At 40.7% G+C, this 16276-nt stretch overlaps 1 protein-coding gene across 1 annotated transcript; it reads left to right on the forward strand.

Annotated features, from left to right (window-relative positions):
• The first annotated feature begins 8047 nt into the window (after window positions 1-8047).
• On the forward strand, window positions 8048-16231 carry rpf2 (ribosome production factor 2 homolog). Its single transcript, XM_053445429.1, has 10 exons — window positions 8048-8204; window positions 8417-8549; window positions 9921-9958; window positions 11561-11600; window positions 11696-11777; window positions 11977-12053; window positions 13904-14003; window positions 14105-14207; window positions 14463-14607; window positions 15553-16231. Exons 1-10 carry the CDS (start codon window positions 8182-8184, stop codon window positions 15736-15738), a joined length of 927 nt encoding a protein of 308 aa, XP_053301404.1. The 5' UTR covers window positions 8048-8181; the 3' UTR covers window positions 15739-16231.
• Window positions 16232-16276: the final 45 nt, after the last annotated feature.

Consider the following 16276-nt stretch of genomic DNA (forward strand, 5'->3'; position numbering starts at 1 on the left):
AGAATAATAGGGGTAATAGGTTGCAGTTGCAACTGTGGCCGTGTTGAACCATGTCAAAAAAGATTTTATATAAAGACCCTAGTTTGTATTTGTGCTTTAAATTGTCAGATGCCCACAGCTAGGATTGTGGACACTTCTGAATGTTTGCATGTGTTCTGCCCCGAACCTGTTCTTGTAAACGCAGCATCTATTGCTCTTGTGTCCGTCCCTGGAGAGGGATCCCTCACATGTGACTCTGTGAGGTATTTTCCTGTTAAAAGGAGATTTTTTTTGTGGTAGAAGTTGGTGTAAAGGGCAGAGGATGCTGCACCTTGTTTAAACTTATGCGGGAAATTGTGTGAATATGGGTTACATAATAACATTTGATTAATTGATTGATATTCTCTTCTAATGATCGTGTTTGTTATCTCCTACCATCTCACGCACATCAATCTACACTCACCTGATGTAGAACATAAGGACAGGCTCAAACATCACCATTATGCCAGATACCTTGTTGCTTGTTGGCAAGTCTAGTGTTTTTCCTGCTTGAAGTGTATGGGCCTGTACCACGAAGTGAGTTAAATTAACCCAGGATTATAGTGCTAATCTAGATATTAGCTCGTTCACATAAAAGGGATGAAGTTTACTGGGACCAATCACTGACATTGGCAAGTGTACTGGCAGCAGAAATACGAACGAGGACTAAAAAGTACGAAGAGTGTAAGAACACATTATCCAGGCTAAAAGAAACACAGTTAAATCTGCTAATTACGGGGACAACCTGAATATATAAATGAATGTGTTTATAGTTAAACTGTCCTATCATTAGGGCAAGAGTAAATCTGACAAATTTCAAAAGTTTGGAGCAAATCAAAATTAAGCATAAAAAGGGGTTACTCAGACACTGGTGGAAGTGGCAGCTCCCAAAAGGACGAGGTAGGTGTCAGTGTTAACTACTGTGTAGCCAATCCATCATTATAGCAGCCTATATTTTACGAATCATTAGAGGAAATGAGTAACATGTATTTACTTTCTCTGCAGTTGATGGTGAGACACTGTTGTTGCTGCCACCAAACAGAACAGATTGATGTGTTTTAGGATTACAATCTCGCCATTGTCAGACTAAACATGAAGAGAAATAAAAAATTTGACTGATGAAGAGCAGACACGGCAAATGAAGCTTTGCTAACCAAGCTGTAAAAGCACATCCAGGGAAGGAGCAGGCTTTGTGATATCCCACATTACTGAAAAAAGAGTAAGCCATTCTCTGAAATCAAAGAGTTTTTGGTGGACTCTTCTGCACTAATATGCTCTGAGAAAAAAGAAGCATTTGAGAAGGTGCCCCTTTGTAGACGAAATGCAACGAGACGGATCGACGACATCACAGAAAATTTGGAGCTTCAGTTAAACAAAGTAGACAAATTCGACTTTTTCTCCTTGGCTCTGCATGAGAGCTGTGATGTCCACGACAAGTTTATTACCTTTGTACATGAGATAACGAAAGACTTCGAGATTACGGAGGAGCTGGCATCAATGCGGTCATTGTAAGAGACAATGACTAAGCGTGATTTGTTCATGGAGGTTATGCCTGGACAAGCTGAAATGGGACAAACTGGCAGGTGTTACAACCGATGGTTGTCTAAATCTGACAGGGAAAATGTCAGACTTTTGAGGCGGATGCAAAATAAAGAAGTGACATGAACCCAGAACTGAAATTGCTATTTTTAGCCTTGTATTATACATCAGGAGGTGTTGTGTAAGTCAGTGCTTAAAATGAACCATGTTATTGATGTTGTAACTAAAATAGCATTGAATCTCAAACAGTTTGTTGCGCTTTTGGAGGATCATGAGACTGAACATGGGGATATAGGCTACCACACAGCTGTCGGACGGCTCAGCCTGGGCAAAGTGCTTCAAACAGTACGTGACCTGAGGGCGTCAATTTTAGAGTTTTGTTAGAGGAAAGGCAAGGACATCCAAGAGCTCTCAGATTCAGCTTGGATGGCAGATTTTGCAATTGCTGTTGATGTCACTGCACTAATGAATGAGCTAAATACCAAACTATAAGGCAAGGGCCAATTTGGACATGGAATGAACAGCTTGGTGAAGGCTTTCATTAGAAAGTTGTGTTCTTTCAAACCAGTTCGACGATAACATTCTCACGCACATGCCAACAATGAAAGCCACACACAATCAGCTGATCATCACCGCAGATACTCATCCAGGTTAGGGACACTGCATGGTGAGTTTTCAAGGCGATTTCAGGACTTCAAAACAGTTGAGATAGAAATACATATGATATATTTTCGCTTCACGTGCAGCGTGGATAATGCAGCCAGTGAGGTTCAGCTCAAACTAATTGACCTGCAGTCTGATACATTACTAGTAGAGCACTTTAGGTCAGGATTGCTGTTGGAGATTTATTCTTCTCCCAAAGAGGATAACTTTCCCTACATGAGGAGGCATGCTCAGAAGATGTTGGTTCTCTTTGGATATGTGAACAAACATGTTCTGTGATGAAGTTCAACAAATCCAAATGCAGATCCTCTCTCACTGTCGATCACCTCTCAGCTGTCCTTCACGTATCCACCTCAGACATTCAACGAGACTTCAGTGCACTTCTTCAATTCCAAGACAGACTACATTTTTCTTCACTTGCCTAATCCTAACATTTACTCTTACCAGTAGACGCATATCAAAAAAATTGACTGCAGATAAGATTAGTATTGAGCAGAATTGAGTTCAGCCTATTGGTCCAGCCCTCCACAACCGTCCCTGTTTCCTATGTGGCTCCTTGGGGAAATGAAATGCCCACCCCTGGTCTAGGGTGACAGAATCCACAACATCAGAGGGTTGTTGTTTGAAACAGGGGGTCCTCTCCTTGCGTGTATAGTTGCAATCTTGTGCAACACTGTACCTGCAGAAATTATCCTGCAAGTCCAGTCTGAGCCTACCCTTGTCATAGACAGGCATGTAAAGCGTCAACCCTTTAAAACACCAAATGTCATTTCTATCCTGGCCCTGGTTTTGCAACCTTAAAACTGTTTTCTGACCCTCCGTAAGGTTCAATAAAGAGGGGCTGGCAGGCATACCCCCTGTTCCCCAACAGCACTCCACTGATCACCCCTGAAGAGAAAAAGTTATATTCCAATCATTAGTGTTACAAAGTGCAAACTCCCTGAAGTCTCATGGACTGAGCCAGGTCACTTTGCCTCAATGGTAGTGACCATGCAGAGTTGGTCACAAGTCGTCTGCAAAAGCAATGCGGTTGACTCGCATACATCAAGTGAAAGCATTAAACTCAATGCACCATCATTTTTAAAAACCCAGCTGACCCCATCTTCCTCTTCCTTCAACTCCTGAAGTGGTGTTACTGTAGTGGTACATTGAGTCGATCCAAATTCAAGCTCAACGGACTCTCATTTTCCTGGTCACTTAAAATTCATCAACTTTGACTGTAAATGATGTTCACAGCCAAATGTCGTTAACATTTGGACACAATTTGTTCAGGATCCTGTCAAACAAAGACATGGCAAAGGCAACATCCAGGATAAACTTTCAATTTGCATATGCTACACCTTTATGCTTAAGGGACAATGTTGTGACACAAAATAAAAAAAGTGAGCTGCTGGAAAAGGGTTTTGGAAACGCAGATTTCGCAAAGCAGAAGCAGTTTATTGATGCTCAGAAGGGAGATTAGCAGAACATTTGAACACTGTGTAATGATCCCTGATACTGAAGGCTGTTCTCTACTCTATTTAAACCTGGGTATCCTCACAAGGTTCAGCCTCATGTTGTAGCTCACGGTTACGTCTCTCCCACTAAGAGATCCATGACCTTGAGACTTTAAGGGACTAACTGTGGATCTTGGCTGTTGTTATGGCTGTCTACTTTATCAATGACATGACAGGAATTTGCTAGAAGCAGATGGTGAAGTAGTGTTTGTACTAATTGACATTTGACTGTGACCTTAGGGTTGAGTACACGGCGTGCTTGGCTTTCAAGTGGTTAAGTCATGAGAACGCAGCTGTTGCGATGGCAACATGGACGTATTGTCACCTTTAAAGATTACAGAGGCTAACACCTCAGCAAGCTAGCAGCCATGCAAAATAATGCAGGTTAACAACAGAGAGAGAAGATGAGGCTGTCGGGAAGATCAACATTTCCCTCAGTCAGATAATTAAATTACAAAGAAAACTTTGAGATAAAATTAAGAATATATAAATGTATGCACTAAGCTTATAAATGAAAGTTCATGGCCTCTGCCATTTTGGAGAAGGTCTGCGATTTAAGATGAAGAAAAGCTAAATGGAACCAATTGAATGGGAATCAGGGTTTGGGGAGAAGTGGAGTCTAAATAAAAACTAAAAGACAAATAATAATAAATGACAGCAGCATTAGAAAAATTTGTATCAGGACATTATAACATTTCATTTTCATGAGCTAGACTATGCTTCCATCTGATGGCCAGTGAGTGAACTTGTCTAATCAACGTGCCAATTGGATAAAAAAATTGCTTTGAAAGAAATGAGCATAGTGTCAGAGGTTTGTTTTTTAAATAACGTAGAAAACAACACAAATCGTATTACTTTCTATCTAAAGTGATGGTCTCCAGCTACATGAGCCATTATATCTGCATCTTAGTATTGAGTGTTTCTGAGTGCACACATGTGTTTTCTGCTTGGCTGCAATGGTCCTCATCAAGTGTCGCTGTGAGCTGTGGCAGTGATACAGTGAGCCAACATCGACAACACCCTGACCCTGAAACTGACATTTCATCAATCATTTCGGTTAAGGTTAGGATTTAATCTAAATTGGAAATAATCCCAGTCATTCCTATGCATTTATTTTGTAAAAATAACACCGTACACGCCACACTGCAGGGACCAATTTTCTGCCTTATTACACATCCTAAATCATTTTTTGTATATAGAGCAGACTTTTCCAGCTCTGTCCATAAAAGAGGTGCTATGAACTTGTTCCAGTTCTATAGTTTAATGCAGTCTAGTCATACTGAGCCCACAATAAATCAACGACTGACTGTAACAGAAATAATAACTCAAAGGTTTGGACAGTTTATAGAGGAAAAAATATAAAAAAATCTAATTTAAATTCAAAATACTAAATAAAGCATTAGGTGTCCGGAAGTGACAATCAAGATTTTTGAACCGGTTTCAAATGAAGTATTTACATCTTATTTGAGAGTTTCTGCAGATTGGATCAAATTTCTTGAAGTTAGAGACAACTAATTCCGATCTTGAAAAACATTAGAAGTCTCGAAATAGTAGTTAGTAATACTTATGTCCTAGAGCTTTGGAGTTTGAAGAAATGATTCATTATCTTGAGTAAAGTCTTGAGACATGGCACATAAAATGTTGTTGTTCTTACTAATCAAAGGAACTTATCCACAAAGGCAAGTTGTTAGACCACATGTATACAACTGTAGTTGAAACAGGAGCTTTGAATTGAAACGTAAATAGGGCGATTTACTGTCAATTATTTATCTATTCTTTGCTAATATTAATCAAAAAATATTTTTTTATCCAGAGTAAAGACCGAGTTATAGTGCTGCGACTGCAACCGCGGAAGGCCACGCAGTTGCATCGACGGACTAGTTTTGATTTATGCTTTTCTAACGTGTTGCACGTGTTGCAACGCAATTCACCGCCAGAACACTAGGCGGAGTAACGTTTTTTGTCGAAGACAAAACACACACAGAAGAGACGTCTTCTTCTTCGTCGACTGTTTATTTAGATCGCCACTCCGGCTCCTAATAGCCTATTTCTGGCGGACAAATCGGCCAGTCAGTGACGGGTTATACAAGTGGTCATACTTTCGGATCTCTTCTGCCAAGTGCTCATCTATTTGGTCCATATTCGTTCTTCTAAATCTTCCGTGATTTCCGCGTATTATGTGGCATGAAACCGGAAACTAGACTCCGGACGGGATGTAGTAAGCAGACCAATCACAAGCCTTGCGGGCTGCGTGAGGCTGGCGTCGCTTTGTCGTGTAGTTAAAGGCCAATGTATGCTTCTGCGTTTTGACGGACACGGACAGATAGGACCGCCCTCTCCAACGTGGAACGCCCTCTGCGTGCCTCTCCGAGGCTCCTCGGAGAGCTTTTCGTGCCGTGCTCATTTTTCTAACTATACGTCGAAATGACGGACAGCCCACGGATAGCACTTGGCTGTGATTGGTCCGCTAACGCCAGCATTTCGGAATGGAAACTTCCTGTTCCATTCCCTACATCACAATAAACCAAAATCACAACTACGACTCTATGATTAATGTGACAAGTGTGTTAAGCCAGCGGCGTTGTCCGGCTGACGGTGGCTGGTTAGAGCACTTACAGCATGTGTGTACGGTCACATACGGTTATAACGAACTTTGATAACGGGGCTAGCGGGCTAACCACCATGCTAACTGTGGTGGGAACAGCGCAAAAACCCGCTGACTTTAATACCACGGCTGTCATGACACTGTTTCTCAAACACCGTCAGGTTAGAAGCAAACACTTGGTAGTAGCTAGTATCGGGTGTCCGTGCTGACTGTGTGTGGAAGCTGGGGGAAGCTAGCTGCCTCCGTGTAGCTTCAAGCTTTTGCAGCTGTTGAATTAGCAACGCGTTTGGAAACAAGACCGGGGAACCGCTGCGGTAAGACACGATAACAAAAGCATTTTGACCCGCTGGGTGTCACTTTATTCAGCAAAAACTGTCGCGTCATCAACATCCTTTTTCTGTTAGTTGCCATCGTTCACTGTGTGTGAGGAGCCGGGAGGACGTAAATAAACCAGCGTGGACTTCTTCTATATACCTCATGAGGTAGGCTTCTCTAAGCTCGACTTCAGTTGCGCCATCTACTGTTCTGGCGGTGAATTGTTTTCACAACAAAAAGGCTCGTAGAACTATAAATCAAAAAGGGTCCGTCCGATCCGTCCGTCCGTCAGTCCGCAACGGACTCGGAGAACCATACTGAGGCCTTTAGAAAAATTGGCGGACGCACGCAAGCCCGCAGAGGGCACGAAAGGGGCGTGTTGCGTGTCTTGCGTGCATGCGTGTGTACAACCCGACTATAATTCGGCCTTGAGTGTGCCAGATAAAGATGTAATGACCCAGTGTACATTACAAGATACAAGATACATTTATTGATCCCAAACACATGCACAGTCATGCAGATGAGGGAAATTTGTCCTCTGCTTTTGACCCATCTGGTGAACATCGCCGGACACACAGAGCAGTGGGCAGCCATGCACAGCGCCCGGGGAGCAGATGTTGTTGATGTAGGTAAGGTGCCTTGCTCAGGGGCACTTAGAGAGCAGGGGTAGGCAGAGTGCTCTTTGGAACAGATCCAGGTGTTGTCCATCCGGGTATATTTTTTATTATCACTGCGAGGAGTCGAACCAGAGACCTTCCTGTCCGATATCTGTAGCTTTCGCCCCATAGTCCAATTTTTCTGCCACTAGTCCACCGCCTCTCCCCACTGGACTTCATAAATCAATCGTATAGTACTAGTTGAACAAAACTCTAACTAGTTAACTAGTGAAGACAATTGTAGGTCACTCGTTAACTAGTGAGCTGAATCCATGTTTGACTAGTTAACATGTCAGAGATTTTGCAACTCACTAGTTAACTAGTAAGCCTTTCAGCATTACTAGTTCTGTCCAGAGGGCCACTAGTGCGTCAAAAGCTTTGTTACTAGTAAGGTTTCTGTTGAAACTAGTTGGACAGAAGTGACGGTAGTTGTTGAAAAAGAGTGACTAGTTAGAGTTTTTCTTCAACTAGTACAATACGATGTACTAGTGTGACCAATTGTCATAGTGCTGACAAAAACCGATCTAGAGGAGGGGACTGACATGTGATATCAAGGATATGGAATACATTCTCAAATGGCTTGCCATATAGTGTCATATCATTAGATGGTGAGCACCACGAGTCAGTGCCATGGTCAGTGCTCGGGTTCTCATCACGTGTCAGTTATTTTGGTCTGTTGCTCCTCTGGTGGACAGTGGGTGCTGTGGAGTATCTTGCGACACTAGATGGCGCTGATAGATTTAGAGCAGGATGTCAACCACCGTAAAGGCCATAGAAGAAGAAACACCAGTGTTGTCTTCCGCCCATAGACTTGCTGGTTATCACGTGGAGGCAGAAGAGCAACGTGGGAGCTACCGTCTATGTGAGGAAGACGAACTAAGGCACAGAAATGACGCAGCTAAACAATGTGGTGTAAGTCTGACACTTCATCCTCTGGTTATCACCGTGTTAACGCTTTTATTTCCTACAGAATTAACTTGGTTTGTGCCGGCGAAGCTATCTTTTATTAGCTTAGCATCGAAGACTGTAGCATGCCAACATTAGCTTCGCGTATGGGCAGAAGTGTGGTTTAGGAAACATATGTTTTGCTAATACTGGAATTGTTTGTTTGTGTGTGTCCTCAGAAAACCCAAGACAAAGCGGGCCAAGCGCTTCTTAGATGCCAGAGCGCCGAAGCTGAGTGAGGACCTGAAGACTGCCATGATAATGAAGGGGGGGAACACCAGTCTCACCGTCACACAGGCTCTCAAGGACGTGGTAAGTCACCGGAGCTGCTTTCACAGCTTCTCTTGCTCCAGAGTGGCTGTATGTGAGGAGGCACACGACACACTCACTGAGGGAGGCTGCTGTTGAAAGGGCAGTCAACCTCCTGATGCTAACACTGTGAGCAGGTTTACAGGAAAACATCCCCACTTGTGTCGGGCGGGGGGGGGGGGGGTCCCCGACAGCAGCTCTCATCACCTCCCTTAACTCTCCTTGTCCTTAACTGTTAGTGTTTGGGAGTTAATGTGTAGTTCTGATACGAAATTACTAATATGTAAATTAATCCTGGAGACAGATTACAAAAAGTATTGTAGTCCAGTTACATCAAAGTCAGGCAATGCTGCCAATTTATCGACTTTGGCATCAGACATAGAGAAAAGAACAGACAAATTTAGGCATATAGGTAAACATACATACAGTAATAATTTTAGGTTACTGTCCTGTACCTACGTCTATCGCCATATCAGCATTTTACACCTCGACAATGCAGACTCTAAACTAAAATGAAATTAAAATCCGAAGGCATTTACATGCACTTGCACTGCACAGAGTGTGGGCAATAAGGTAACAGTAGGAGAGCTCCGCTACCCTTCCTGTCCTGTCCTTCAAACTCATGTTTGGAGTTTACTGAGCAAAGCCAAAGTCCTATAATGTACTTGCTCAGTAACCTTCCTGCATGGGTTCGCAATCATTACAAAAGTAAAGTAATATAACTTCTATTGAACTATTATTAGAAAACACACAAAACACCTATCTCACACAGGGGTTAATCAGTTATGGTTCAATGATAAAAATTGCTGGTCGCCAGCTTGGTCTATGCAAATTAGACGTAGAGACAGAGAGCCAATAGCTACTTCTGGTGAGAGTCCTGTCTACCACATCAGTCCAAATTCTCCCATTACAGATGTATAATTACTGTGCAGGCCACATATATATATACTTAGGCAGGTGACAAAAGGAAAACCTGGAAAATGTGTGGAGAAGCACAGCAAAGAAAACAGTCATATGCTGCAAGTATATATATATTTATTTATTAAAACATTCCATGTGTAACATCCAACATGATTATAGCAGAAACACTAGTTAACTAGTGTGTTACATACATGTGTTATCTAAATTCGACCACAGGTTAACAGTGACCTACTGACCACTATAATTCAGACTGGTAATATGGTGGTAATAACATTGTGAAATGCTGGAATGTATTTTTCATTTGAAGAGCAGAGTGGTACTCTCCCTTTTTCCTCACATTCATCGTCAGTGACTTCAACTTGTGACTGAGTTTTTTTTATTGTGCTTTGTGATGGTCTGAATGAAGTGATGACTTTGGGACACTTTTGAAACTAAATAAATGTGTTCCTGCAGTATTCCCTGAAGAAACCCAATGCTGTGCTGTACAAGAAGTAAGTGGCCTTTATATCTCAGTAATGATCAAAACTTAAAGTGCAGAAAAAAGGACGCCTTTTATAGTCTCCTTCATGCCGTTAGATGATAATTACATGTGTATTGCAAATGACCAAATGTGGGATGTAACCTTATGCAACATCACAACTGGTTTTAAATTTTCAAAGTAAAAATATTATTAATATGACAATCCTACTGCATGTGGGCATTTATTTGTTCATACAAAACAAACCCTATTTTGTATGGCATTCTCTAAGAGCTGAGTGAGAGATGTTGACAGCAGAGGTGGATGCTTGACCATTTATCATGATCATTTATGTTTTCTCCTAAATGTTCTATTCTCTGGTGTCTCCATGACATTTCACATCAGGATTGTTATGCTCCAGGACGGACAGACTGATAACTATCTTTTGGAAAAGTTTTTGGTTAATAATAGAATTTCATCTGCTTTTAACACAATTCAACCTTGCATTTAAACCCTTAGGCTTTAGAAAATTTTTAATAATTTAAACTTGTGGGTTTTAGGTTTTCTTACAAGCAGGAAGCAAAGAGTCAGAGTGAAGGGGTTTTTATCAGATAAAGTTTGCTCTCCCACTGGCTCACCACAAGGGCTCGTGGTCTCATTTTTTCTTTTTTATCCATTTAGACAAATGTGTCGGAGCAATCTTAGTGATCTGATCATTTTAAAGGACGAGGTTGACTCTAGGAATGTGAGTCTGCTTCAGGCAAATGAGAACAGCCATCGAGCAATTGTTGAGCACTTTGTTAAGTGTTGCGATGAGTCATTCTTCCAACTTAACATATCAAAAACCAATGATATGGTCATTGATTTCAGAAAACTTGCCCACACATGAATACACATTTATTAAAGATTAAACTGTTGAATTTGTGCATTTTTATAAATACCTTGTGATTATTGTTGACTCCAGACTGAACTTTGAAGCAAACAGTGAAGCGGGCACCACCGTTTGTACTGCTTAAGTAAAATGTCAAATTTTCATATTGACTAAACCGTGCTGACACTGTTATCATGCTTTTATTGAGTTTGTTTTATCTTTTTCTTTTGTGTCATGGTTTGGTAACCTGTCTTTGAAGGATAGAAACAGATCGAGTCAGGTTTTGAAATGGTCCAGTCGGCTGATTGATGAGCCACAGAGGAGCCCAAAGTCCCTGTTCAGCAGACAGTTAGGATAGCCAGCTCCATTACTACAAATGAATCGCACCCTCTGGGTGGTATTTCAGCTTCTTCCCTCTAGCCAAAACGCTATAGGAATAGTTTTGTTCCAGCTGCAATTGTTCATTTGAACAGGTTATAGCTATATTTGAACAGTTGGCCTTATCCAATCCTCTATTGATAGCGAAGCATTTTAGCACTTTTTGTCATGGTTTTTGTAGTCTTGTCTTCTGTCAGTGTGTTAGAATTTTGCGTTGTTTGGATGGATTCCTCCTCTTTTTTGATACAAAATAAATCCATCTATGTGTAAAAACAGTTCAACAGAATCAATATTGAGTTAATCTAGTGAAGCAATCATAGCAAACTAACTTCAGATATGTTGAGTGTCCATCTGCAGTGGATAAAATCTGCTACTTCTTCTCCTCAGAAAGAACATAACTCGGCCGTTTGAGGACTCCACTTCACTGGTATGTGTACAGGAAACATTGCAAATGCAGCAAACTACAGTTAAATGTGTGTGAATGTTTTCCAGGTGTATCACTAATCATTTGAACTCCATCAGGAATTTTTCTCCAAGAAGACAGATAGCTCTCTGTTTCTGTTTGGCTCTCACAACAAGAAACGACCCAATAATCTCATATTTGGTAAATTCTCTTTCACTCTCAAGTTGTTGTAAAGTAAACATGTATACACCAGGTAATTTATAGTCAACATGCATATAGCCCAGAATCTTATGTCAGCATAATAATCAATGATATGTAAACCTGTCTAAACACTAAATATGTCACAACATGGATGAGTTTGTGTTGTGTGGATTGAAAAGCTAATTTGGTCTGTTTGCAGGTCGCCTCTTCGACTTCCATGTGCTGGACATGATCGAGCTTGGGATTGAGAAATTTGTCTCGCTGAGTGAGATTAAGGTAACCGTTGCAGTTATTCTGTTGTCAAGGAAATTGCATTCTCTATAGACAAACCAGCTGGCAATGAAACCTTCACATTAATCTTATTCATGAGGTGGCCCCACATATATCTGTAGTTTACATGAACTCCGTCTACCCATAGTTTTATGGAGGATTTCACATTAAAGGGATATATTATTTTTGAAATGTATTTCAGTCTCATATTAAAATGTGAAGCTGGAGTCAGGACACAGTTTGATAAGCTTAGCATAATCGCTGGAAGCAGTGGGAAAGCCTAGAATGAATAACAGGATAGGGCTGGGCGATATGACTTCAAATCAATATCACGATTATTGCAAACTTTTACCTTATGATAATTATAATGATCATTCTAAGCCTGAGAAGCAAAGCATTTGATCAGCTGATGTCAACATCTGGTTCCTCTTTCTTTGGGTATGTGTTGAATCTGCTGTTGTGCTTTGTTGTGCTAGTGTTCCAGCTGAGTTTCTGCAGCCTAAATACTTTTCTGCTACTTAAGGTTGTTTACCTCTTTGTTTTAGTGGCCTCTTAAATGAGCCTTCATGAGGTTATGATCATGTGAAAGTAATAGTTACTCTTCATGTCGGCGTAGCGTAGGGAATTTTTGTGAACAGCAAACTCAAATTATGTGTAAGTCAAAGTAGATGTAGCACACAGCTTAAATCTGGTATCACTGCCTGGTTTTTAGTTAGATTCAGTCATGTCATTAGTGTCGTGATTCACATGCCTTTTTCATGTGTTAAGCTTAGACGAGGATTAAATTAAGAGGACCATATTTGAAGACACATTTATACATAAATGTAGATAATTCTAAAGGGGCTCACCTTTTTTATACTCAAAGTGTCGACTAAAATTTTAAGAAGGTAATCCTGTTCCACCACCTAAAGCAGATCACCACTAATTTGTCAGTTAAAAGGAATGGAATTGAAAACCATAAAAATCAATCCTGCTGTCTGGAACTCACAATAAAAGTGATATGTCTGCGGTTCAGTTCAGGGGCTGCCTCCTTTGGAGGTCGCGTCTACGGGGCCCACAAAGACGTGCTCCTTAGTGAAGTTGGACATGCACCGAAAGTTTTAATGCCCCTGTTTTGTTTTTTAAACATTTGTACCATTAACTGTAAGTTGAAGCGTGATTCGCAAGCATTACATGTCTCGTTGCTTGCCGGTGCCATTACACCTTTGACAAATGTTAGACACTGAAACGCAATGAACCCCGGAATAGGTTGGGCTGGGAAGGATCCAGCAGTTTGGGCCTTTGTTTCTCGGTGATGGAACAACATTTGTTGGGCGATATTGAAGGAATCTTGTAAAGTAAACAACGAAGTTATGCTCCTGTGACACAATGGGTCTACATATGCAGCCTCCGAAGGATGCAGCCCTTGAATTGAGACACAGCTGCATTCTATTTTTATCCAGTCCCTTGGATAACAAGACTGATGTTGAAAAATGCAGACTGTCCAGCAGAGGACAGCAGGTGACCACAAATAAAGTGAATCGTTTCAGTGCTTTAATTTCAAATGGATGTTATTGTGACATCATATTTTATCCGAATAGACAACAAAATTTACACTGATATATCCTTTTTCGTACTGGTTGACAGTATATCGTCCACATAGAATCAAGTAACAAACCTCAAGTTAACAATGTATCACTCTAAACCAGCACACAGGCTCAGCTATAGCGTTACAATGACAACCAAACCAGTTTGACAAAGTAAGGCCACAGTGTCCTTGTCTAAGATTGTTTAAACTAGTTTCTTCATACATGTGTTGAATTTTGTTTTCACTAATAACATAAGTCTCCTAAAATATTTGTTATAATCTGTTGCAGGAGAGTAAATGTCCTGAGGGAACTAAACCAATGCTTGTGTTTGCTGGAGATGCCTTTGATACCGAAGTTGAGCACAAACGTCTGAAGAGTCTGCTCCTAGGTACACGCAAAGGATATAAACTTGTCCCTGCAGTTGTTTTAGGTGAAAATGATGTGTCAGCTAATGCTGGCCCTTGTCCATTTCCTTTTCCCACTGTCCAGACTTTTTCAGAGGCCCCACTGTGCCTGCAGTGCGCCTGGCAGGTTTAGAGCATGTCATACACTTCACTGCCCTGGATGGGAAAATATTCATGCGGAGCTACAGGTACTGAAACTAAAGTCTTTTTAAAATCCTCCTTGCATCTCAGCTAGTCAGAGAAGTTAGGCTTTGGGTGAAAACTTAGCACATTGCCAACTCTGTCACATCGGCCTGTGTCTAGCTCGTGTTTCAATCCTTTTTAGAAATGGGTTAAAAAAAACATTAAGTTTCTGTTAGATGTTGGTATGCACCACTATCCATTCTTATTTTCTCTGCTAACATCCACCATGACAGAAATACGGTTGTAATGTTTCACTGCAGGTGTCTGCTGAAGAAGTCTGGGTGTCGGACACCACGGATAGAGCTGGAGGAGATTGGGCCGTCTTTTGACTTTGTCATGAGAAGAACACATCTGGCTTCAGACGACTTGTACAAATTGGCCCACAGACAGCCTAAGGCCCTAAAGGTAAACGTCACTGGGATAAGATTCCTGTATATCCTTTTTAAATCAGTCTTTTTTTTTTTTTATGGAAAATGGGAACAAACTACAATGAGAGGCCCCAGTGCTGGGAAACCTGGATGACCAGAAATCAAGTGTCTTGAATTTTCGTGAGCTTCACTTAGTTTTTCATATTTTATTTTTAGGTCGGTCCATTTTAGCACTTAATCCAGTCAGGAAAAATCTGTTATTAACCGGTTTAAGTCCCCATGATACTGCTTATTACTCAACAAAAAAACATAGTTGGAAGGTTTGAAATCGAAATTGAATCATACTTTCTTCCAAAGATGGTGCAGAGGAGAGGCCATGTTTTTACCTATATTTTAAAATGGTAAACCGCTGTAGAGTTCCCATATATCAAAATTATTTCAAATTTGATTAAAAATTTTCACCAAGTTGTTTAATATTTAAATTTAAAGAAATTACGCAGCCATAAAGTCATGGATTCTTGGCTTTGAGACATTTAAACCTGGAACAAGCTGATGTAAGATGCTGTCCGAAAGTCTGGAGGAAGATGATTTAACTGTGAAAACTAAGACTGGCACCAATGATTGAATGATAGACCAATGAACAGAATAAATTACCAACATGATCCCCTATAGAGCCACACTGCTAACATATCTGAAAGATTATGAGATGAGATATGAAAATGTCTGTTATTCTCAAACTACATTGCTTAAAACCCGAAAATGTAACCGTTTCACAGGAGGGGTTAGGTATTGATGTTTCAGTAGTATAAAAGTGGGACCTGCAGTACAGTTGGTGTATTAGTATTATTTAATATTATTGAATGTTTCTTATTTTTTATTTTATGTCGTATTACTCTGTATAATTTCCATGACCAAACATTTGGCAAAAAGTTCTGAATATCATTTTTTCTGTTCTTAAAGCTTCTGCTTTTCTCTGTTTCAGCCAAAGAAGAAGAAGAACATTTCCCATGACATCTTTGGTTCAAAGTTTGGCCGGTTGCACATGCAGAAGCAGGATCTGACCAAGCTGCACACACGCAAGATGAAGGGCCTGAGGAAGAGGAAGGGAGAGGTGGTCGCTGAAGACCAGGCTGGACAGGCACCCAAAGTGGCTAAAGAAGAGAACTGATGTCCGAGTTGGGACAGCTGGACTGCGTTTTTCACTCATGCATGTGGATCAGTGTCCAGAACTGGACAATCACGGTGTCAATAACACCAACCATGTGCCTTTATTGCCAGATCTTACTGTTAGAAGGAGTTAGCATGTGAGTTGCCACCAGGCTGTCAGGACACAGATCTATTATTCCCTGACTTTCCTTTGCCCCTTGTATTTTCCCATGGGACCTTGTGATGGTTCTTTGACATGTAAATGTGAGCTCAGTTCAGTCCTAACAAAGGTCATCCACTGAATTATCAGAATGTAAGTTAACCAGCATAAAATAAAACTTTCTAAATGTTTTGTTTTTAACAAATTTTTTCCTATGTTAATTGTTGGGTCCTTAAGGATCGTTGGTTTTGTTCTTTTGATCACCTAAATGTTTATTGATAAATCCTCTTTTAATTCAAGAATTGTCTACAAACCTCTGGGGACAATAATTTACATAAAACAATCTCAAATGTCAGTGTTGTGTATTTGTCTGATTCTTTCTTTCGTGATCTCCAAATAA

This window comes from Pleuronectes platessa, chromosome 17 (genome assembly GCF_947347685.1).
Source record: "Pleuronectes platessa chromosome 17, fPlePla1.1, whole genome shotgun sequence".
NCBI lineage: Eukaryota > Metazoa > Chordata > Actinopteri > Pleuronectiformes > Pleuronectidae > Pleuronectes > Pleuronectes platessa.

What these genes read in the sequence shown, in the direction of transcription:
- rpf2 (XM_053445429.1), top strand. Translation starts at nt 8,182, where the DNA reads ATGACGCAGCTAAACAATGTGGT. An exon ending in ACCCAATAATCTCATATTTG is followed by an intron (nt 11,778 to 11,976) that starts GTAAATTCTCTT and finishes GTCTGTTTGCAG; the next exon opens with GTCGCCTCTTCGACTTCCAT. An exon ending in TCTGAAGAGTCTGCTCCTAG is followed by an intron (nt 14,004 to 14,104) that starts GTACACGCAAAG and finishes CCCACTGTCCAG; the next exon opens with ACTTTTTCAGAGGCCCCACT.